Source organism: Piliocolobus tephrosceles, chromosome 1 (assembly GCF_002776525.5).
Source record: "Piliocolobus tephrosceles isolate RC106 chromosome 1, ASM277652v3, whole genome shotgun sequence".
In the NCBI taxonomy this organism is placed as follows: domain Eukaryota; kingdom Metazoa; phylum Chordata; class Mammalia; order Primates; family Cercopithecidae; genus Piliocolobus; species Piliocolobus tephrosceles.
In genome coordinates, this window is record NC_045434.1 from 176,886,362 (window position 1) to 176,909,371 (window position 23,010).

The 23,010-nt window shown below is 44.5% G+C and overlaps 1 protein-coding gene and 1 non-coding gene across 2 annotated transcripts in view; both read left to right on the forward strand.

Annotated features, from left to right (window-relative positions):
• The window catches only part of TESK2 (testis associated actin remodelling kinase 2), a 129,775-nt gene that overhangs the window by 105,072 nt on the left and 1,693 nt on the right, over nucleotides 1–23,010 (forward strand). The window contains exons 7-12 of the mRNA XM_026455736.1: nucleotides 12,701–12,847; nucleotides 20,244–20,326; nucleotides 20,551–20,635; nucleotides 21,211–21,294; nucleotides 21,494–21,580; nucleotides 22,596–22,713. Coding sequence (XP_026311521.1) covers nucleotides 12,701–12,847; nucleotides 20,244–20,326; nucleotides 20,551–20,635; nucleotides 21,211–21,294; nucleotides 21,494–21,580; nucleotides 22,596–22,713 — 604 coding nt within the window. The remainder of the gene's footprint in view (nucleotides 1–12,700; nucleotides 12,848–20,243; nucleotides 20,327–20,550; nucleotides 20,636–21,210; nucleotides 21,295–21,493; nucleotides 21,581–22,595; nucleotides 22,714–23,010) is intronic.
• On the forward strand, nucleotides 10,216–10,316 carry LOC111548853. Its single transcript, XR_002733535.1, has one exon. It is a non-coding gene; the product is annotated as a small nucleolar RNA U13 (small nucleolar RNA).

Genomic DNA, 23,010 nt, shown 5'->3' on the forward strand with positions numbered 1-23,010 from the left:
CTCCGTCTAAACAAACAAACAAACAAACAAAACAAAGAAAAAACAAAAATGAAAAGATGACAAGAATGTTTCAAGATATTATAATAGTCAGGCCAGGTGAGGTGGCTCACGCCTGTAATCGCAGCACTTTGGGAGGCCAAGGTGGGTGGATTACCTGAAGTTAGGAGTTCAAGACCAGCCTGGCCAATATGGTGAAACCCATCTCTACTAAATATACAAAAAATTAGCCGGGTGTGGGGGCGGGTGCCTGTAATCCCAGCTACTCGGAAGGCTGAGGCAGGATAATTGCTTGAACCCAGGAGGTGGAGGTTGCAGTGAGCCAAGATCGTACCATTGCACTCCAGCCTGGGTAACAAGAGTGAAACTCCATCTCAAAAAAAAAAAAAAAAGATATTACAATGGTCAAATGAGGTAACTATGAAAGTGCTCTGCCAAGTGTGGTGGCTCACGCCTGTAATCCCAGCACTTTGAGAGGCTGACTGAGGTGGGCAGATCACCTGAGGTCAGGAGTTTGAGCCCAGCCTGGCCAACATGGTGAAACCCTGTCTCTACTAAAAATAAATTAGCCAGGCATGGTGGCAGGCACCATCTCAAAAAAAAAAAAAAAAAAAAAAAAGGAGAATGAGGAACCAAATGATGCCCAGTTTCTAGGTGGATGGCGATGCCATTTACTGAAATGTAGAAAACTTGGAGGGTGCAGCTGGAATACTTCCTTCTTTCAGCTGTGTATGCATTACTTCGGAATTGGTTTTTTTTAACGTAACACTAATCAACATGGTCTCCTCAATGTAGAAGATCAGACTCAGTCTTTTGCCTGAGCCTTTCTTTGTCTGAGTAGACATTATTGAACATTTTATTTTATTTATTTTTGAGACAAGGTCTGGCTCTAATGCCCAGGCTGGGGTGCAGTGTTGCAATGTTGGCTCACTGTAACCTCTGCCTCCCCAGCTCAACCCATCCTCCCACCTCAGCCTCCTGAGTAGCTGAGACTACAGGCATGCACCACTATGCCCGGCTAATTTTCGTATTTTTTGTAGAGACAAGGTTTTACCATGTTACCCAGGCTGGTCTCGAACTCGTGAGCTCAAGCAGTCTGCCCACCTTGGCCTTCAGAAGTGCTGGGATTACAGGCGTGAGCCTCTGCACCCAGCCAGCATTATTAAATATTTGTTTTTGCATGATATTTATTGGAAAGTTCCTCTAAAAGCACATTTCTCTTTTATATCTTAAATTACATTTTAATGATTAAATTGGGGGGTGGGGCTTCCAATAAAAGAGGGCACTTAAAACCCACCTCCATTTATTTAAATGCACTTACTTATGCATTTGTTTGTTCAACAATTTCACTGAGTTTTACAAAGGGGCTTACAAAATTGAGCAGGACCTAGTTCCTGCCATAAATGTTATAGTACAGTGTGATGTGTGATGAACAATAGTAGAAACATGTGCAGGATGCTAAAGTGGCACCAAGAATGGGCTCAAACTCCTGGGCTGAAGCAATCCTCCCTCCTCAGCCTCCCAAAGTACTGGGATTACAGGCATGAGCCACTGCACCCAGCCTAGCACAAAAAATGGGATGGGGTATCAAGGAATGCTTTCCATGAGTTCAGAAGGATGAAGTGGCTGACCGTGGTGGCTCACACCTGTAATCCCAACACTTTGGGAGGCTGAAGCAGGCAGATCACTTGAGGTCAGGAGTTTGAGACCAGCTGGTCAACATGTTGAAACTCCGTCTCTGCTAAAAATACCAAAAATTAGATGGGTGTGGTGGTCCGTAGCTGTAATCCCAGTTACTCAGGAGGCTGATGCAGGAGAATTGCTTAAACCCTGGAGGTGGAGGTTGCAGTGAGCTGGGATCGCACCACTGCACTCCAACCTGGGTGCCAGAGTGATACTCAGTCTCAAAAAATAATAAATAAATAAATAAGGCCCAGTGTGGTTGTTCATGCCTGTAATCCCAGCACTTTGGGAGGCTGCGGCAGGCAGATCACCTGAGGTCAGGAGTTTGAGACCAGCCTGGCCAACACGGTGAAACCCCGTCTCTACTAAAAATACAAAATTAGGCCAGGTGCAGTGGCTCACGCCTGTAATCCCAGCACTTTGGGAGGCCAAGGTGGGCAGATCACGAGATCAGGAGTTCAAGACCAGCCTGACCAACATGGTGAAACCCCATCTCTACTAAAAATACAAAAATTAGCTGGGTGTGGTGGTGCACGCCTGTAATCCCAGCTACTCAGGAGGCTGAGGCAGGAGAATTGTGTGAACCCAGGAGGCAGAGGTTGCAGTGAGCTGAGATTGCGCCACTGCACTGTAGCCTGGGTGACAGAGTGAGACTCCATCTCAAAAAAAAAAAAAAAAGAAGAAGAAGAAGAAGAAGCCAGGTGTGGTGGTGCACTCCCATAATCCTAGCTACTCAAAGAATCACTTGAACCCAAGAGGAGGAGGTTGCAGTGAGCTGAGATCGTGCCATTGCAGTACAGCCTGGGCGACAAGAGGGAAACTTTGACTCAAAAAAATAAAATAAAAATGAAAATAAATAAATAAGTAAGAAGGATGAATAAGAATTAGCAAAGCCATGAAGGAGGGCATAAAGAAGGGTATTCAGTAAGCATATATGAAGGCCAAGAGTTAAACACTTAAATATTCTGAAATATATTTTGGGTTATTAAGAACATTTTACTCTGTGGCTAGATCTAGTGTTCCCTTTTTCTTTTTGAGTCAGCTCATTACTACTGACTGTTTCAGTTAGGCAAGCCCTGGTGAACCTCCTGGAGTGGTAAGCAAATTCAGTCTTTGGCAGATATATGGATGTACGCTTGTAGTGGCTGTGGATTCTTGAGCTGAGAACAGGAGGCTTCTTTGGAGCACAAGCCTCCCACAGGGCACTCTTGGGATGTCTGTCCTGGAATTACCCAGAGCAGTAACAAAGCTTTCTTTTCTTCTTTAACCCAAGCCAGCAGGATGGGATGTCGGCTAGCCTTTGTGTTTGAAGCCTACCAACAAACATACAGTGGCCAGCACAAAAGCATTGTTGGGCTACAGTGAAAACTAGGTCAGAGCCCAAATCCTTTTTTGCAAAGAGCCCCTCCAAAGAGTAGAGTGCCAACAAGCCACTAATTTGGCTGTTTGACATTGATATTGGTTTATGACAGGTTTCTGACTTACTGATGGCACATCGAGTCGTTTAAGATTCTGAAATATTTTTCTATTGCTGTCTGAACCTTTCAATTTGGAATCTCTGAGATGTCTTTGACTCTTTTTTCCTTATTTCTCATATCTATCATTCAGTTGCTAAAAAGCTTTATATTCTGACTATAGCCAACTTTTTATTGCCCATAAATAGCACTGTTAGTTAGATGTTTGGTCATCTCTCATCTGGCTGTTGCAGTACCCTCCAAACCTGCCTCTAGTTCCTTCTCTATCCTGCTACCAGAATGATCTTTCTAAAAGGCAGTTTGGGTCATGTATTAGTTTCTTAGAGCTGCCATAGCAAAGCACTACAATGTGGGTGACATTGCAGAAACTTCTTATCTCAGAGTTCGCAAGACTGGAAGTCCAAAATCAAAGTGTTAGTAGGGCCCTGTTCTCTCTGAAGGCTCTATGGGAAGGTCCTTCCTTGCCTTTTCCTAGCTTCTGGTAGGTTTTTGGTGTTCCTTGCCTTGTAGATGTCTCAGTCCAATTTCTGCCTCTATCTTAACATGACAATTCTCCCTGTGTGCCTGTATCTCTTGCCCCTCTTTTTATAAGAATTCCAGTCATGGCTGGGCGCGGTGGCTCAAGCCTGTAATCCCAGCACTTTGGGAGGCCGAGACGGGCGGATCACAAGGTCAGGAGATCGAGACCATCCTGGCTAACACGGTGAAACCCCGTCTCTACTAAAAAATACAAAAAACTAGCCGGGCGAGGTGGCGGGCGCCTGTAGTCCCAGCTACTCGGAGGCTGAGGCAGGAGAATGGCATAAACCCGGGAGGCGGAGCTTGCAGTGAGCTGAGATGCGGCCACTGCACTCCAGCCCGGGCGACAGAACGAGACTCTGTCTCAAAAAAAAAAAAAAAAAAAAAAGAATTCCAGTCATATTGGATTAAGGGCCTGCCCTACTCCAGTATGACCTCATCTTAGCTTGATTACATCAGCAAAGACCCTATTTCCAAATAAGGTCACATTTACAGTTATCAGGGTTTAGGACTTGCATGCATCTTTTGGGGGGATATAATTCAACCCTCATTAGATCATATTATACCTTTACCTATAAACCTTCAGTGGCCCATGTGGTTTGCTGAATTAACTGTAGATGCTTCGTCTTGGTATTCCAGAACTTCGGCACTAATAACACATATAATAATAATAGAAATAGTCATAACTGACATATTGAGGACTTTTCTTGACATTATTCTTAGCATTTTACGTTTATCAACTTACTGAATCTTCACAACAACTCTGTGGGTTAGGCACTATTATTATTCCCATTTTATAGATGTATATTAAACAAACTGAGCAACCAACTCAGGGCTCTGCAACTATTATAGTCTGAGATGAGATTCAATCCTAGCCAGTCTAACTGCAGTCCCCACTATATTATACTGCCCATCTTAACTTTGTAGCTTCATCCTTTCTCCCCTACTTATACAGAAAAAAAAGAATAATTAACTAATCTCTGTGCTTTGTTATCTTTGTGTTCCTTTTGCATAGACTATCTTTCTTATCCCCAACCCTGCCTATGGGTAACCATGAAATGGAATTAAATCCTCAACAATGAGTGAATATTAGCCAGGCCTAGGTGGGGAAAGGGGAAGGATGTTACAGGTAAAGGGACCAGCAATGTGTACAAATGTGCAGGTGAGCAGGAGTCAGACTTTTATAAGCAGGAGTGAAAGGCTTTGTGTGCCTTTCTGAGGATTGTGGGTTTTATCCTACAAGTAATAGTGCCACTGAATAATTTTAACAAGAGAGTGGCTTCAGGTTGGCATTTCAGAAAGACTGTCTTTGCTATATTGTGAAAAATGGATTGGAATGAGGGCTAAATCTTTTCAAGATGCAAAAGCAGGCAAGAAAACAGGTTAGAAAGCTAACGGAATAACCTAAGGGAGGGGTGAGAATGGTAAGTTATTGATAGTGGGTTCTACCTGTTGTAAAAAATGAAAATAAAATTTAAAAAGATAGTGTTAATTGGGAGAATGAGTTGTGTACTGTGAGCTAAACACCCTACTAGACTGACTTTGTATTTATACCTTATCTCTTCACTTACTCCTTGCCTTTGAACAAACACCAAATCTTGATTCTACCTCTAATGTCTCTTAGATATTAACCTCCTTTCCATTCTTGCTGCCATTGTCTTATTCAGGCCTTGGTTATTCTAACTCTTCTCCCAGCCTTAGTTTCTGACCTTTTCATACAATTTTTATACTACTGTTAGAATGATATTTCTATGTAGCATATCTGATCATGTTATTCTCCTGTGTGGAAAAAAAAGTGTTAATTGATTGTATGGCATCTCTACTAGACCATCTAGGCTAGACTAGTCTCTATGGGCAGAGACTGGCCCCATTTATCTTTGTGTTTCACATTGTAGGTTTTCAGTGTTTGGGTAGGTGAAGAGAAGGATGGATGAATCTTTCTCAGTACCATGTTGCTAATTAGATGGTAGCAAATGATCTCTGCTAGTTGGATGGCAGCACAGTTATCTTCCTTGGGTAAGTGCCCTAACTCCTGGCCAGTTGGGTAGATTTTTCAAAAGGGAATAATAATTCTTATAGTTGATATTTTCTCCAGACCTTCTCTGAATGCCTTTGAGCCACTGTTCAGAGATAAGCTTATTTGGTTGCAGGTATCAGTACATTGATAATTCAAAAATTTTTAAAGCTACTATGTTGTCTTGTGTTCTGAATAGTTATGACTGGTTGAGACTACTGTAGCTTACTAGAATCAGCAAGAATTGGGAACTGGAGTCCTAGGTGCATTTGCCTCAGAGAGAGGTACATATTCCCTAGAGCCACTCCAGAATATTCTCTGTATGGATGTGTTTATGTGCTTGTCTGTGCCTGAATTGGTACCTACCAGACCCTATAGCGAATATGTGGGAAGAACTTATACTCTTTAGCCTAGGCAGTTGTCTTAGTCCATTTGTGCTGCTATAAGAATATATCATAGACTGGGTAGCTTATAAACAACAGAAGTTTATTTCTCACACTTCTGGAGTCTGGGCAATCTAAGATCTAGGCACAAGCAGATTCAGTGTTTGGTGAGGGACTACTTCATGGTTCATAGATACCTGTCTTTTTGCTATGTCCTTACATCGTGGAAGGGACTAAAGAACTGTGGGGACGCTTGTACACACACACACTCTCTATCGTGGTAAAATACATATAACATATAATTTATCATCTTTTTTTTGAGAGGGGGGTCTTGCTATGTTGCCCAGGCTGGTGTTGAGCTCCTGGCCTCAAGCGATCCTCCCACATCAGCTTCTCAAAGTGCTGGGATTACAGACGAGAGCCACTGTGCCTGGCCAAGAGACAAGTTCTTACTCTCATATGGAAGTGGCAGTAGGGGAAGGAATGCTCAATAAATGTTTGTAGAAATAACCTGAATTGATATTCCTGAGTGGAGAACTGAGTGTCCACTTCTCTGTGCCTTTGGTGATATTAAAAAGATGTTGGCATATGATTCCTTGTATTTTAGTAATAAAGGTTTATTTACATAATATAGTTGAATTACCAATACACTTTTAAAAGTTACTGAGTGCTTTCTAGGAAAAGGCTGTGTATATGTAATGAAACCAAGTATCAAACACAAATGAAATGCAAGAAACTCTGTTATTTTGTTAGACCATGAGGAAGTGAGGCAGGTTTTGGTATAGTTAAAATTGGTATAGAAAAAGGTAACAGCCACTGAGAGGTATTGAAGTACCTGTAACACATTTTATTGGCTGTATTATAGTTTCTAACTTAAAAGTTTAAAGTAACAACAATTGGCCGGGCGCGGTGGCTCAAGCCTGTAATCCCAGCACTTTGGGAGGCCGAGACGGGCGGATCACGAGGTCAGGAGATCGAGACCATCCTGGCTAACACGGTGAAACCCCGTCTCTACTAAAAAATACAAAAAAAACTAGCCGGGCAAGGTGGCAGGCGCCTGTAGTCCTAGCTACTTGGGAGGCTGAGGCAGGAGAATGGCGTGAACCTGGGAGGCGGAGCTTGCAATGAGCTGAGATCCGGCCACTGCACTCCAGCCTGGGCAACAGAGCAAGACTCCGTCTCAAAAAAAATAAATAAATTAATTAAAAATAAATAAATAAATAAAATAACAACAATTAAAAATGTTAAAACTTCTGTAATAATTAACTGTATTACCAATGCCTTGGGTTGTTTTATAGGGCTGACCGAGGGAGTGGTGTAGCTGAAAATGAAAGCAAAACAGCTGTTATCCCTGTCTGGGAAAGCTGAACATGCTAATACAGTTGCTCTTGTCTCTGCTTCCTGCAGAGGGATTTGTTTAGAAGCCACACCAGCTGAGTCTGCACTGGGAGTTGCTTATGGAGAAGTGAACATTCCAGCTAATAGGCACAGAGACTGTGTAGAAATCTTCTGGCTGGGTGCGGTGGCTCATGCCTGTAATCCTAGCACTTTGGGAGGCTGAGGCGGGTGGATCACCTGAGGTCAGGAGTTCGAGACCAGCCTGGCCAACATGGGAAAACCCTGTCTCTACTAAAAAAAAATACAAAAATTAGCTGGGCCTGGTGACACAAGCCTGTAATCCCAGCTACTCGGGAAGCTGAGACTGGAGAATCACTTGAACCTGGAAGGCGTGGGTTGCAGTGAGCCGAGATGGCGCCACTGAACTCCAGCCTGAGTGACAGAGTGAGACTCCATATCAAAAAAAAAAAAAAAAAAAAAAGAAGCCTTCCTTGTTGGCAGATCTTAAATTTCCTTTTCTCATACATGTAAAGGTCTTGAAACATTGAGAAGTGGTTTCTGGGGGCTGAGAGGCTTATCAGCCCAACTAATTTATTCACCAAAGGCAGGCAAGAGAAATGGGTTATAAAAGCAAATTCCATTTGTTTTTCCTCCCTGATCCTTGGTTTGCACTTTTTCCATCTTGCCTGGAAAAGCCACAATCTATTAGCCAAGTGTGATTCCTCATCTTTTGTCACCTTTTCCTGTGCTCTCCACCCTCTGGCTTTGCATATGGATTTCCACGGCCTTCAGAGACATTGCTGAACAGAGTAAACAAGTGTTTCCCAGAGCCAAGAGTCCTGGCCTCACCTGGCCTATAGAGAGTGCACATACAGTCTTTTCATTATAGTGTCTTCTGCCTGGCACTCAGTTGGGAAACCTGAGTGGCTCCTGAAGACAGGCCTGACATATCACACTGTCATCATGCTAAAGAAGTGAACCACTGCCTACCTTTTGACTTTCAGAGCTAAAGAAACCTGCCTGCATGATTAGACGTCAACTTCATTGCCCACTTGTAACTTGAAGTTCACAAGCTCAGTTTCTTTTCAGCAAATGGGCACCTCAAATGTGAACCTTAGGCAGATTCAACTAGAATGAAGAGACCAAGGTGCTGTGCTTATGCCGTCATTATGCCTTATTTTAAGATTTTCAAAGATGGATTATCAAGCAGGATGAAGCAGATCAACAAGTTTCCCTTTTGAGAAGTTAGAAGATTTATTTTTAGTCATTCTTTCTGCCTTGCCAAAACTGATCGACGCTTCCAAGGATCTGAAGTGCTGCATGGTGCTGCCCCCAACTGGTTCTTTTTGGTGCATGACATTTAAATTTTTTTTGAAACATTTTCATGTTTTATTTTATTATTATTTTTTGTTGCCCAGGCTGGAGTGCAGTAATATGATCTCTACTCACTGCAACCTCTGCCTCCCAGGTTCAAGCGATTCTCGTGCCTCAGCCTCCTGAGTAGCTGGGATCACAGTCGTCTGCCACCATGCCCAGCTTATTTTTGTATCTTTAGTAGAGACAGGGTTTTACCATGTTGGCCAGGCTGGCCTCAAGCTCCTAGCCTCAGGTGATCCACCTGCCTCGGCCTCCTAAAGTGCTAGGAATACAGGTGTGAGACATCTCGCCTGGCCAACTTTCACATATTTTTTTTTGAGACAAGGTCTCACTCTGTTGCCTAGGCTGGAGTGCAGTGGCTTAATCTCGCTTCACTGCAGCCTCCACTTCCTGGGTTCAAGCGATTCTCCTGCCTCAGCCTCCCAAGTAGCTGGGATTACAGGCACTCACCACCATGCCTGGCTAATTTTTGTATTTTTAGTAGAGATGGGGTTTCGCTATGTTGGCCAGGCTAGTCTTGAACTCCTGACCTTAGGTGATCTGCCCGCCTTGGCCTCCCAAAGTGCTGGGATTACAGGCATGAGACTTTCACATATTTTATTAGATTCTCATAACACTGCAAATTAGGTGAATCAGGGATTATCATACCTACTTATAGTTGAGAAAAGTGAAAGATGGATAGCCTTATTTGTAGATTTGTCCAAGTTAAATGGCTATTAGGAGGCTGGATTGGGCTAGAATTCAGATATTTCTCCTCTTATCCCATTAAGTTCCCTAGTCCTTTGTAAATTCAATAGTACCCCAAAATATGTATTAAGATATAAATTTTAGGCTGGGCGCGGTGGCTCAAGCCTGTAATCCCAGCACTTTGGGAGGCCGAGACGGGCGGATCACGAGGTCAGGAGATCGAGACCATCCTGGCTAACCCGGTGAAACCCCGTCTCTACTAAAAAATACAAAAAACTAGCTGGGTGAGGTGGCGGGCACCTGTAGTCCCAGCTACTCGGGAGGCTGAGGCGGGAGAATGGCGTAAACCCGGGAGGCGGAGCTTGCAGTGAGCTGAGATCCGGCCACTGCACTCCAGCCTGGGCGACAGAGCGAGACTCTGTCTCAAAAATAAATAAATAAATAAATAAAGATATAAATTTTAGGCTCAGAGGAATTTCTGTCTTTTTCTCCCTTGGGAGGAGGAGGGAAATAATACATCATATAAGGTTTGAGTAAATTCATTTTTGAGCTCCTGTGCTGAATGAGGCTCTCTGACTCAGATGCTGTGGTCTCTAACTCTCCAGTGCAATGTAGTGGTAAAGAGTATGGACTTGAGCCAGACTGCAGAGTCTGCCAGTCTCTGCCACTTAATAATTGGATAATCTTAAGCAAGTTGCTTAATTTCTAAATGCCTTCTCTAAAATAGGAGTAATAGTATATAGTCCTTTTGTAGTCCATAGCATGATTATTGGATTTTTATGTGCATGTGTAAGGTTTATTACCCTCAAACCTTATTAATGTCTGCATGTTGCCTATCTGACATGAAAAAAAAAAAAGGAAAAAAAGTAACAGTATACCTACAGGGTTATTGTGCAGATTAAATGAGATGATATATGCAAAACTCTCAGAACAGTGCCTCAAACAATTTAAGTACTATATAAATAACAGCTGCTATTATTATCTATAAATAAATATACTGGTTCTCACTCTGTTGCCCAAGCTGGAATCTAGTGGCACAATCATGGCTCACTATAGCCTTGACCTCCTGAGGTTCAAGTGATCATCACAACCTCAACCTTGTGAGTAGCTGGGACTATAGACACACACCACCACACCCAGCTAATTTTTTTTTTTTTTTTTTTTTTTTGAGATGGAGTTTCACTCTTGTTGCCCAGGCTGGAGTGCAGTGGTGCGATCTTGGCTTACTGCAACCTCCGTCTCCTGTGTTCAAGCAATTCTCCTGTCTCAGCCTCCCGAGTGGCTGGGATTACACACACCTGCTACTATGCCCAGCTAATTTTTTTGTATTTTTAGTAGAGACAGAGTTTCACCATGTTGGCCAGGCTGGTCTTGAACTCCTGATGTCAGGTGATCCGCCTGCCTCGGCCTCCCACAGTGCTAGGATTACAGGCATGAGCCACCGCGCCTGGCTGTCCTTCTGAATGTTTAGAATGTTTTCCTATTGACATTCTTGCCTGTTCCTTGGGATTCTGTTAATTTTCCATCTTACATGTTAAACCCTGAGCATGCATGACCTTGGAATGCAAGACTGCTTCAGCTCAATGTTTTTGCCTCCTAAATATTAAGTCTCTCACTTAGATTTTGTTCTTAAACTTCAAACTGACTGTATTTAGATCATTTCCACCTTGGTTGTCCAATAAGCACCTGCACCTTTAATAATTTAACTTCTCCCAGCTGAACTCACTATCTTTTTTTTTTTTTTTAAAAGACAAGGTCTCACTCTGTCACCCAGGCTGGAGTGCATTGGCATGATCTTAGCTCACTGCAGCCTCAACCTCCCAGGCTCAAGTGATCTTCCATGTAGCTAGGACTACAGGTGTGCACCATCACATCCAGCTAATTCTGTTTATTTATTTATTTTGAGATGGAGTCTCGCTCTGTCGCCCAGGCTGGAGTGCAGTAGCGCGATCTCGGCTCACCACAAGCTCCACCTCCCAGGTTCATGCCATTCTCCTGCCTCAGCCTCCCGAGTAGCTGGGACTACAGGCACCCGCCACCAAGCTTGGCTAATTTTTTGTATTTTTGGTAGAGACGGAGCTTCACTGTCTTAGCCAGGATGGTCTCATTACTGTGTTAGCCAGGATGACCTCATGATCCACCCGCCTCGGCCTCCCAAAGTGCTGGGATTACAGGTGTGAGCCACCACGCCCAGCCAATTCTGTTTATTTTTTGTAGAGACTAAGTCTCTCACTATGCTGTTCAGGCTGGTCTGAACTCCTGAGCTCAAGCGATCCTCCTACCTCTCAAAGTTCTAGGATTATAGGCATGAGTCACCATACCTGGCCTGAACTCACTGTCTTTTAACATTGCCTCATCTTGTAAACACCTACTCCTCTCCTTACTCTCTGGGTATTTAATAATGACATCCAGGGACCAATAGCCTATTGCTCTCATTCTCTAATCCAGGTAATTACCAATTTTTTTTTTTTTAACTCTGCCATCTAAATACATTTTGAATCTTGCTTTCATTCCAGTGCCTCTACTATTGCCATGATTCAGATGCCCTGCTCTCACCAGGATTATTGCAGTAATCTCCTATTTCCCTTTCTCTGTATTTTTCACTCTAATCCATCTATCATACCATTGCTAAAATAATTTCTTTAAAAAGCAAATATAACCACGTGGCTCTCCTGCTTAAAATGCTTCTTTTGTTTCCTATAGACAGGATAAAGTTTACATATCTTAGCAAAACATATCAGCCTCACTTCCTGACTCATCTATAAATGCACTCTGGCCATATCGAAGTAAATTAAGTTCCTGAATGCATCATGCACTCAACCTGTAACTTTGCATATGCTGCTCCCTCTGTGTCCCTCTTTCCTGCTACTCCGGGTCATCCTTTCTGACTCCTTATTTCCTCTCTGCATCTTCCTCTGAAATGCCTTCACAGTTTAGCTTTATCCTTGGTACTGCATGGTGTTGTCCTACCTGCACATAACTATATTTTAATATTTATTATATGATATTGTTTGTCTATGTCCCTTAATAGATTGTGGCCTCCTTAAAGGAAAGTGTCATTGTGTGCAGCACCTACCATAGTGCTTGGAGACAGAATAAGCCCTCAATAACTTAAAAAAAAAAAAATAGTCTCTATTTTTTATTCTAGGTGTTTACTCTCTAATGGTTTCACCACTAGCCTAAACATTTCTGATAAATGGTAGCTGGGTTTTCCTTCTGTTTTGCAGTATATCAACTCCGGGAACCTGGAACAGTTGCTAGACAGTAACCTGCATTTGCCTTGGACTGTGAGGGTAAAACTGGCCTATGACATAGCAGTGGGCCTCAGCTACCTTCACTTCAAAGGCATTTTTCATCGGGACCTCACATCTAAGGTATGAAGGCTTTACTTTCACAACTCATTGAGAGATACCACCCTTCTCTTTTGCCAAGAAAGCTGTCAGATTTAACATTTAATCACAGAGGACATAATTCCTTACATTTTATAGTTAGTCCTTAGAAAGCCTACATCTTTTCCTTCTGTTTTTGAGACAGTGTCTCACTCTATTGCCCAGGCTGGAGTGCTTCTGCCTCCTGGGTTCAATGATTCTCGTGCCTCAGCCTCCTGAGTAGCTGGGACTAGAAATGTGCATTACCACACTTGGCTAATTTTTAGTAGAGGAAGAATTTTGCCATATTGGCCAGGCTGGTCTTGAACTCCTGGCTGCAAACAATCCACCACGTTGGCCTCCCAAAGTGCTGGGATTACAGGCGTGAGTCACTGTGCCCCACCATAAGCCTATATTTTCTTACAGAAGATTCCTTTCAGTGCTGACTAAGCCAACACATATACTTTTTTTTTTTTTGAGACAGGGTCTCACCTTGTCACTCAGGCTGGAGTGCAGTTGCGTGATCTTAGCTCACTGCAGCCTCCATCCCATGGGCTCAAGCAATCCTCCTACCTTAGCCTTCTGAATAGCTGGGACCACAGGTGTGCACCACCATGCCTAGCTGTATTTTTTGGTTTTTTGGTTTTTTTTTTTTTTTTCTGCTCTTATTGCCCAGGCTGGAGTGCAATGGAGTGATCTTGGCTCACTGCAGCCTCCACCTCCTGGGTTCAAGCAATTATCCTGCCTCAGCCTCCTGAGTAGCTGGGATTACAGATGCCCGCCATCACCCCTAGCTAATTTTTTGTATTTTTAATAAAGATGGGGTTTCACCATGTTGGCCAGGCTGGTCTCAAACTTCTGACCTCAGGTGATCCACATGCCGTGGCCTCTCAAAGTGCTGGAATTACAGGCGTGAGCCACTGTACCCAGCCTTTTTTTGTATTTTTAATAGAGATGGGGTCTTGCCATGTTGCCCAGACTGGTCTCAAACTCGTGAGCTCAAGCAGTCCACCTGCCTCAGCCTCCTAAGGTGCTGGGATTACATGCGTGCACTGTGCCCAGCCAACGCATACATCTTGAGAGCCTTCATGTTTAACTTCAATCTCCTGAATATGTGGAACAAGAGCAAATGACATGAGAAAGGTTAATAAATTCTTGCCTTATAGGAGTGACAGCAGTCAAGGCAGTATAGGGGCCTATCAGTTTTCTTTCCTGTGGCCTCCAGGATGTAGTTCTTAGTTAAGAGCAGGAGTTCAGTGATTTTTAGTCACTTGAATGCAGGTTTTTAGGGCCATAATGTACTGACCCATTTTCTGCCTGTGTGATTGAGTTTCTGCTGCCCTGCCAGTTCCTCTTTGGCATCAGCTGATCTCTGTAGCACTCTTGCTGTCCAAATTGCTGTGTGACCAGGTTAGAAAAGAGTCTCTTTCAGAGGAAGTTGGCCATGCCACAAAACAGGCACCTCATAGCCAAATGGCCTAAGATACCATCATTACAAGGTTTATATAAATAGTACTGTTTGATTATTGATGGGGGAACTGTAAGGCGATCTAACATATCTAATATGACTTCTGCCCAAGAACTGAATTAAAGTCTGCTAGGGAGGTGTATGAGAGTTTTGTACCTGCCTAAGAATAGCTGTCACTTCATTCCCCACCCTCAATACCTACATGTACACATATTCACACATGCATGCACATACTTCTCCTCCTTCTGCCCTAGATGAAGGGGAGGGGAGCCTGTCTTAAGAAAAAGCTTGAAAGGGAACAGAAGTAGCAGTACTCTGAGTCAATAAAGCCTAAAGCAGAAAGTACCTGGATGCCTCACATGGAATGGTTTTGGTGTGTGGCAGACTCATTTGTAGTCAGCTGCACTGTTCCTGAAGGAGCACAAGACTGGCAAGTAGAAACTGGGAACCAACTGAGGCCTAGTTATAAGGAGCCCTTTATCTACTTTACTGTCTGTAAGTACTGGACAGTTAGGCAGCTGGGACCTGAAAGGTGATATCTTATCTCTTCATTAGCCATTTCTTCTCCCCCAGAATGTTTTGGAAAACCAAAACTAAGAAAAGTGCAGGCCAGGCATGGTGGCTCACGCCTGTAATGCCAGCACTTTGGGAGGCTGAGGTGGGCAGATCACCTGAGGTCAGGAGTTCAAGACCAGCCTGGCCAACATGGTGAAACCCTGTCTCTACTAAAATACAAAAATTAGCCGGGCATGATGGCGGGTGTCTGTAATCCCAGCTACTTGGGAGGCTGAGACGGGAGAATCGCTTGAACCCGGGAGATGGTGGTTGAGGTGAGCTGAGATCGTGCCACTGCACTCTAGTCTGGGCAACTGAGTGAGACTCCGTCTTGAAAAAATAAAAATAAAAATGCATTTGTTCCAGGTAAATGGATGGGGTTGAATCAATTTAGATATCAAATCTTTGCTTCCTACTCAGAAAGCACCATTTTTTCTATGATAGAGGGAGTCTGTGACAAAATATGTATCAGTTACACAGATATCCACCCCCCCCCCCCCCACACAAGTGTCTCCTGTCTCTGGCTGCAATGATGAAAGAATATTAGAAAAGAGGAACTTCTGACCTAGAGGTACGTACAGTCTTGTTGGCAAATAACTAAAAAGTGGTGGACAGCATTTTATAATTGTTTAGCTCCATAGACGACAAGTTTTCAGGGCAGGAAAGATCACTGTGGGCCAGGGTAGCTACGCTTCCTCGAGGAAAGCCTCCACTCCCTAAGAGATCATCATATTCCCGTCTGTGCCCTGAAAGCACTTTGTCCCATTGCACTAGTATCCAAGTGTGGTTCTGTCCAGGCTTGTTGTGCTGTATTACAAAAATAATTAACCTTTTTGGACTATAGGATAAGACCACTATCCTTTGCTTTTCCTAATGGAGAATGAGTATTCCCAGTGTCAATTGGCTTGAGACAAGAAACTAGGAACATAGGAGAAATAACTCCCTATATTTCTGGGCTGTACTTTCTTGGGTCTGGACTTTAAGGAGGTTTTGAGGATACTTCCAGGTGGTGAAAGCAAAGGACTTTTGCAAACTCTAGAGGAAGGCTGGGAAGTACACTATAGGGGATCTCAAGTTGAAGACAAACAAGTGAGTCTTATGAACCAGACTGTCCAATTTGAGATACTGTCTGTGTTCATTGCCCTTTTATCATCTCTGAGATTTATCTGGTAAAGTTTTGTCTGAATGTTTCAGCCTCATTGTAACCGTGTTGCAGGAATTAGGGAGAGGAGTGTATGTCTATACCTAGGCCGGAGCAGCCCCACCCAAGATACCTGTATGGTGGTGGCAGTGGCCCTAAGAACAAAAAGTCCCGAGGGAGAAATAAAGCAAAAGGGACAGTAGAGGGCTCTGAGGTTTCTAAATTGTCTCTTCATAGTCCATCTTGGGTCTGTGTTTTATTTATTTAAGGACAGTATTAGGTTTTCTTATATTTTAATATTATACACTCCATATCACTTGATTGTTCTGTTGTGTCTGTATCTCCCACCAGCATATGAGTTTCTCAGGTGCTCCTCTTATTTACTTTTGTTTTCTTAGCACCTAGCATGAAGCCTATGAGAGTAAAGGCTTCCTGGGCATATTTCAGGGAAGGGCTTGATAGCAAAGAGGCTGAAACGCCTGCTCCAGAGCTGAGATTCCAGGTCCCAGGCCCAGTTTTGTCCCTATCTCTGAATGACTTCAGTGACCTTGGAACTCCGTGCTCCCAGTCTGTAAAATAGACACTGTCCTTGACTTTGCAGGAGTGATCAGTCCACATTGCTCAGACCAGAGCTGACAGGAGGGATTTAAAGTAGAGGTAACATGTTCCATGTGGGTAAACCAGGACAGAGAGAAGTAGATGCCTTTTTCCAAATGATCCTGAGCCTGTGGTTGGAAGCAAAAAGATCCCAAGTTTCCTATCAACGTGCCTCGTGAAAGTAGTATTGCCTTTATAGGATTCATGTCTGCAGCTACTGCAATAATGCTCTAAGAGTAAAATGTCTGTCAGATATAGCCGTTCAGTCTCATTTTGTAATTACTTCTAAGAAACAGCCTGAAACAGACTTTTACAGTGGCAAGGCTAAGAACTTACTTAGAAGGAAGTGGGAGGCAGTGTGGCTTTAAAAATACTCAGTTCATGAGCACTATGAAGAAATGCCAATAGCCACACACAGGCTTTTATCAGTAGCTCTAGGAGTAACCAGTACACATATACCTGAGCCTTGGCTCTTGGGGGCAGCTGAGAAAGTAGTTGCTTCTGCTTAATACCATTACTGCCCAACATCAGGAAAGTACTACTGATCTTCTGTGGTTACTGTTGGGAATGAGTATGAATTATGAATTGCACCTTTAGTTCTTAGTTCTTTTCTGTTGTTATTGTTGACTGCATAGAAGCCACTTAGGTGATTTCACTAGAATGAAAAGCCTATTCAGTTATGGTCTTAGGCTATGCCACACAACGAGGAATAGAAAATGTCAATTTTCAGAGTGAAGAGAACATGAATTAGGAACAATGTTGAATGCTGGAGGGATGTAGAGAATGACTGTTAATGTACCCTGCAGTTAATTTTTATAATTAAAACCATCAGCTTCTGGGAACTATTTATGCTATGCTATTAGAGGGCACAATATTGGGGAATCCAATCTCTACCTTTCATGGGCTCTACTCTAGTTGTGGAGATATTTAAGTCAGCAGGTCATTACACAAGAGCTATGGTAAAGGTACAGGATCACATGGTGGGATTGAGGGTAAGGGATGGGACATATCACACCAAAACAGATAATCCTCTAAGAGACTTGAAATATAGCAGTCCCTGAGGCATTTAGGAGTCCGGCAGTTCGGTCACTGATCTCCCTGTGCTATGAAAAGAACCTCTTAACTGTTCAGTCTTTCAGTAGAATCAGTCTTTTCCTGCTTGATCCTAACTGAGTTTATGGAGTCAGTTTGTTGGGGGTGAGGGGAAAGAGGTGAAGTCACATAGAAAGTGTTTTGTTGCAGAAACAGCTTTAGAGTGAACATGAATTAATAGACTTGGCATTTCTCCACTCAGGTGGCTTTATTCAATGTTAATACTGACTGCGCAGCTATTCCAGGAAACCTCAGGTACTTCTCTCAGGTGTCTGATCTGGCCCAGTTCTGAAGAATTTGTGTAGGTTTCCAGGAAATGCATCCATGGCCACCCTTTTGAGTCTCTTGTCATCTCAGTCCTCACTATGGAGAGTGGAATGTATGATTATTGTATACATTTGACACACGCTTTTTGTAATTTCAATTTTTGAGACAGAGTCTCACTGTTGCCCAGGTTGGAGTGCAGTGGCGTGCTAACTGCAACCTCTGCCTCCTGGGTTCAAGTGATTCTCCTGCCTCAGCCTCCCGAGTAGCTGGGATTACAGGTGCCCACCACCACCCCTGGCTAATTTTTGTATTTTTAGTAGAGACAGCGTTTCACCATGTTGGCCAGGCTGGTCTTGAACTCCTGACCTCAGGTGATCCGCCTGCCTTGGCATCCCAAAGCTGGAATTACAGGCATGAGCCACCACACCCAGCTTGACGCATGCTTTTAAAAAAAGCCCCGTTGTTTCAGTCATCAGACCAAACTTCCATTTAACACACTTTTGCCAAGCTCCTTCTGGGTGCCTGTGCTAGGTTACAGATACAGAGACAAATGGAATCATTCCTTGCCCGTGAAGAGGCAAACATGTAAGTCACTGCTGCAGTGTGATATAATAGGTGTGAGGACAATGAGGAATGGGAACCAGGCAGCAGTAGTGCCTGGGCTGCTTTTTGAAACTGAAAAGGTCACCTCTTGCCTCAGGGAAATCAGACTGGGCCTCTCTTACTGCTTAGTGTAGGCAGGGCTATGTCACTCAGAAGTCTTCTGGGAGGGAAGAGACATAGGTGACATATTTGAGCTGCCACTGCCTCACAGGCTGGTTCCCTATAGCTGAGGCTTTGGCTAATAGGAAAGCTGGCCTAGGGCCCATCTTCTCACAGTCAAAATCAGGGAGCGGGGGGTGCTGAGCCAGCAGGACTGATGAGACAGCCAAAGCCAGGACAAGCACGAGGACTGTCCTTCCTGGAAGCCAGAGATGAGGCATGTCTACCTGTGATCCAGGGTAGAAGTGATGAAATCACGGCTCCTTCCAGCTTGGGGAAGGGGAATGGTGTAATCATGTCAAGGCCAGAGTAAGGGATTGATTTGTACCTGACAGGAATAAGCAGGAAGTGACCTGGCCATGTCTTAGCAACTAGATACTAAGGCTGGCAAGGAAGAGGGAGGGCTGGTTTGGGTCAGATGGGGCCTTGCTGGCTCCAGAAGTGTTTCTGTGAGCCAAGGATCCCTGCTGTCTGCTATTCCGAAGGAAGGGGGTAGGGTGAGGTGCCTCTTGAGCCAGAGCAGTGTAGGGCTATTTTGAAAGCAGCTATTTGGGGAAGATTATTTACAGGTCATTTGGGTTGACCTGAAGACAGCATTTGTTCAGTGAGCATATTCTCAGCCTGTCTCATGAATTGAAATCTGTGAGGAAGGAAGGACCAAACCAGAACTTGCTCCTGAGGGGTTCATAGCTTTTCTGCTAGACTGTAAGAGGAGTGTCGTAGAGGAGGAGCTAAAGGAGTTGAGAGAGAGAGAGAAAGATGAGGTCATGGCTAAAAAGGTAGCTTGCCTTAAAAGACAAAATTTTCTTAGGTGAAAAGGATAATTGGGAGGATATTTCAAATGGAAGGGAACAGTGTAAGCAAAGGCAAAGGCTTGAAGGACCTGTTCAGGTTTGGTAAGTCAAGCTTGTCTGTGACAAGTTTGGATTAGGGTATGTGCATAGGGGCACCAGGAACAGGGGGACAGCAGCTAGGCCAGTTGGATAAAGCCAGATCATAGACTTTTAATGCCAGAGAAGAGGTTGGTTGTGATCTTGTAGACAGTGAAGGTTAGTGTAGGCTTAGACACTTGTCTTGTGCTTATATGAAGTTGGCAAGGTCAGGCCTGGGCTTTGGGTCTGTTTCTGAGGAAGGAGGAAGGGAGACCAGGGGCCTGATAGTCTGTTGTTCTCCCCTATATTGCAAGCTCCAAGAAGACAAAGGTTTTGGTTGTTTTCATCTAGCTATTTCTAGCACTTAAAACTATGCCTAGAACTTAGCAAAGACGAGTAATTGTGTTTGGAATGTGAAGTGTATCGTAGGGCAGCCTAAGTGTAACCAAGACCCAGGATTAACTAATCTCACCTGGCTGTGTTAGAGCCCTTGATCTGACCAGTGGGGTCAGCTTAAGAGTGTGGTTCACCAAGAAGGAGAGGACAAGGTGCCCTGTGGTAGGAAGGGAGGAATGGGTGGTAACTCTGTGGCTGACCGATCCCCACTTCTGAGCAACGTTATTTTCTCTTCCTTCCTGGGAATCCTAGAACTGCCTGATAAAGAGGGATGAGAATGGTTACTCTGCAGTGGTAGCTGACTTTGGCCTGGCTGAGAAGATCCCCGATGTCAGGTGTGTAGCCCTACTGGATGCTGGAGTTCAAGGGACAGGGGGCTGAAGCTAAGGGAAAATTCTAGCCTCCTCCCCAGAGGCCAGAACTTGGTCACAGCTCAACTTCAGCTCCCTAAATTTGGTTAGTCCTTGCCTATACCCATCCTTGGGGTGGAGGAATGGTCAAAAGATTATATTGCACCAGCCAATGGCAAGCTCATTTTCTGTATAATCTCACCCCACAGCATGGGGAGTGAGAAGTTGGCTGTGGTGGGTTCCCCATTCTGGATGGCACCTGAGGTTCTCCGAGATGAGCCCTATAACGAAAAGGTAAGTTTTGAGGATCTCAAGGCCTGATTCTCCTTTTTTTTTTTTTTTTTTTTTTGAGATGGTCTCACTCTATTGTCTAGGCTGGAATGTAGTGGCACGATCTCGGCTCACTGCCTCCCGGGTTCAAGCTATTCTCCTGCCTCAGCTTCCCAAGTAGCTGGAATTACAGGCATGTGCCACCATGCCTTGCTAATTTTTTTTTATTTTTAGTAGAGACAGGGTTTCACCATGTTGGCCAGGCTGGTCTCAAACTCCTGACCTCAAGGGATCTGCCCGCCTCAGCTTCCTGAAGTGCTGGGATTACAGGCATGAGCCACTGTGCTCAGCCCTGATTCTCCTTAGAATCTACTCTTAGCAGAGTGTCCAAGATGTTCCTACTAAGAACAGGTAGATGTTCCTACAAGGTACCAGGAGTGGTACCTGGCAGCTGCCCAGTGACTGACTTGGATGAAATATGGGCAATATTAACCCAAGCCTGGGTTGTTAGATGGGGGGGTGGGGCGAGGCAGGGACAGGGGCAGATACCCTACCCCTCAACTCATTAAGAGGGAAACCAAAGTCTGACTACCCACCAGGCAGATGTGTTCTCTTATGGTATCATCCTCTGCGAGATCATCGCCCGCATCCAGGCCGATCCAGACTATCTTCCCCGCACAGAGGTGAGCTGCAACCATGGGGATCATTGCCACTGATGGGGCTAGTTTGAAGCAATGAAACTGTTCTGTCCCTGGGGTGGACTTGCTGGAACTGTCTGTTGCTGGTTGTCAGGGGCAGCTCCCAACTTCTTCTACTGAGTCGACTAGGATGGGTCGGGGGATTAATGAACTGTCCACCTAGGTTTTCCATACCCATCCACAGAATTTCGGGCTGGACTACGATGCCTTCCAGCACATGGTGGGAGACTGTCCTCCAGACTTTCTGCAGCTTACCTTCAACTGCTGTAATGTGAGTGTCTTTCTCCCTCTGCCTTTCATCAGGGGCTGGTTGAACCCTTTTCATCTGGTTAGGATTGTACAGAGAGGCTGCTAATTAGCTTCATGAGGGACCTTATTTTCTTTTCTTTTTTTTTTTTTTTTTGAGACGGAGTTTTGCTCTTGTTGCCCAGACTGGAGTGCAATGGTGCCATCTTGGCTCATTGCAACTTCCACCTCCCAGGTTCAAGCAATTCTCCTGCCTCTGCCTCGGCCTCCCGAGTAGCTGGGATTACAGGCATGCACCACTACGCCCGGCTAATTTTGTATTTTTAGTAGAGACGGGGTTTCTTCATGTTGAGGCTGGTCTCGAACTCCTGACCTCAGGTGATCCACCCGCCTCGGCCTCCCAAAGTGCTGGGATTACAGGAGTGAGCCACCACGCCCGGCCAAGGGACCTCATTTTCACTGTAGTGACAGCAACCACACCTCCTTCTCCTCCCTCTGGCTCTTAACTAACCTATTCGGAGCCCTGGACCAAGGAAAGAAAAAATTTGCTTTGTATTATCTGGTCCTCAGCCTGTAGGATAGACCCATCACTCCTTGCCTTGGGTGTTGATGGAACTCTGGTCCGGTTTTATTGTTGGACTGTGGATCCAACTGGTCCTGAGGCATATGAGAAAGGCTCTTCTTGGCCTTCATGTTAGCTCGGGGGCTAGGACCTTATCTGTTAGGATCAAGGGGTAGGTGGGCTTTGTTCAGATACCTCCCAGAAATACATTAGGAGCAGAACTCAAGAACAGAATAAACTAATATGAGCATACTTTGGAAGGTTCTGTGACAAGATGATAAGACAAACACTAAGACAGGGAGGGCAGTAGACAATAGTGTTTTCCCTGACCTGAACTGTATCTTCATTGTCTGGGGCCTTTAGAAAAGGTCTCTTAGCTGCACATCTGAATCTTCAAAGATGCCAGAAATAGACTCAAATGCCATCTTTGGGGTGGGAGATGGAGTGCAGGGCTCATGGCTGTTGTGTATACCTACAGATGGACCCCAAACTGCGCCCATCTTTTGTGGAGATTGGGAAGACCCTGGAGGAAATTCTGAGCCGCCTACAGGAAGAAGAGCAGGAAAGGGATAGGAAGCTGCAGCCCACAGCCAAGGGTAAGAGATTAGACCAGGGAGCCAAACCTAACCCTAAGGGAGGAAATTCGGATGTGGGGCCTTCTCCTCTTAGGATTGTGATTGCCAGGATCCCAGGTCCAGAAATAAAGGGGAGGGGGGAGATAACACAGAAAGTACTGGCCTCTTTAAGAGCTGTGGCTTAGCATACTGCTTCCCATCTCCGAGTCTGTTTCTTCATTGGTGAAACGGGGCTGTGGTATCAACTTCCTTTCATGAGTGAAAACATTATGTGGTAAAATGCTGCTTCTATTTGTTATGACTAGTGAGAGTAACCCA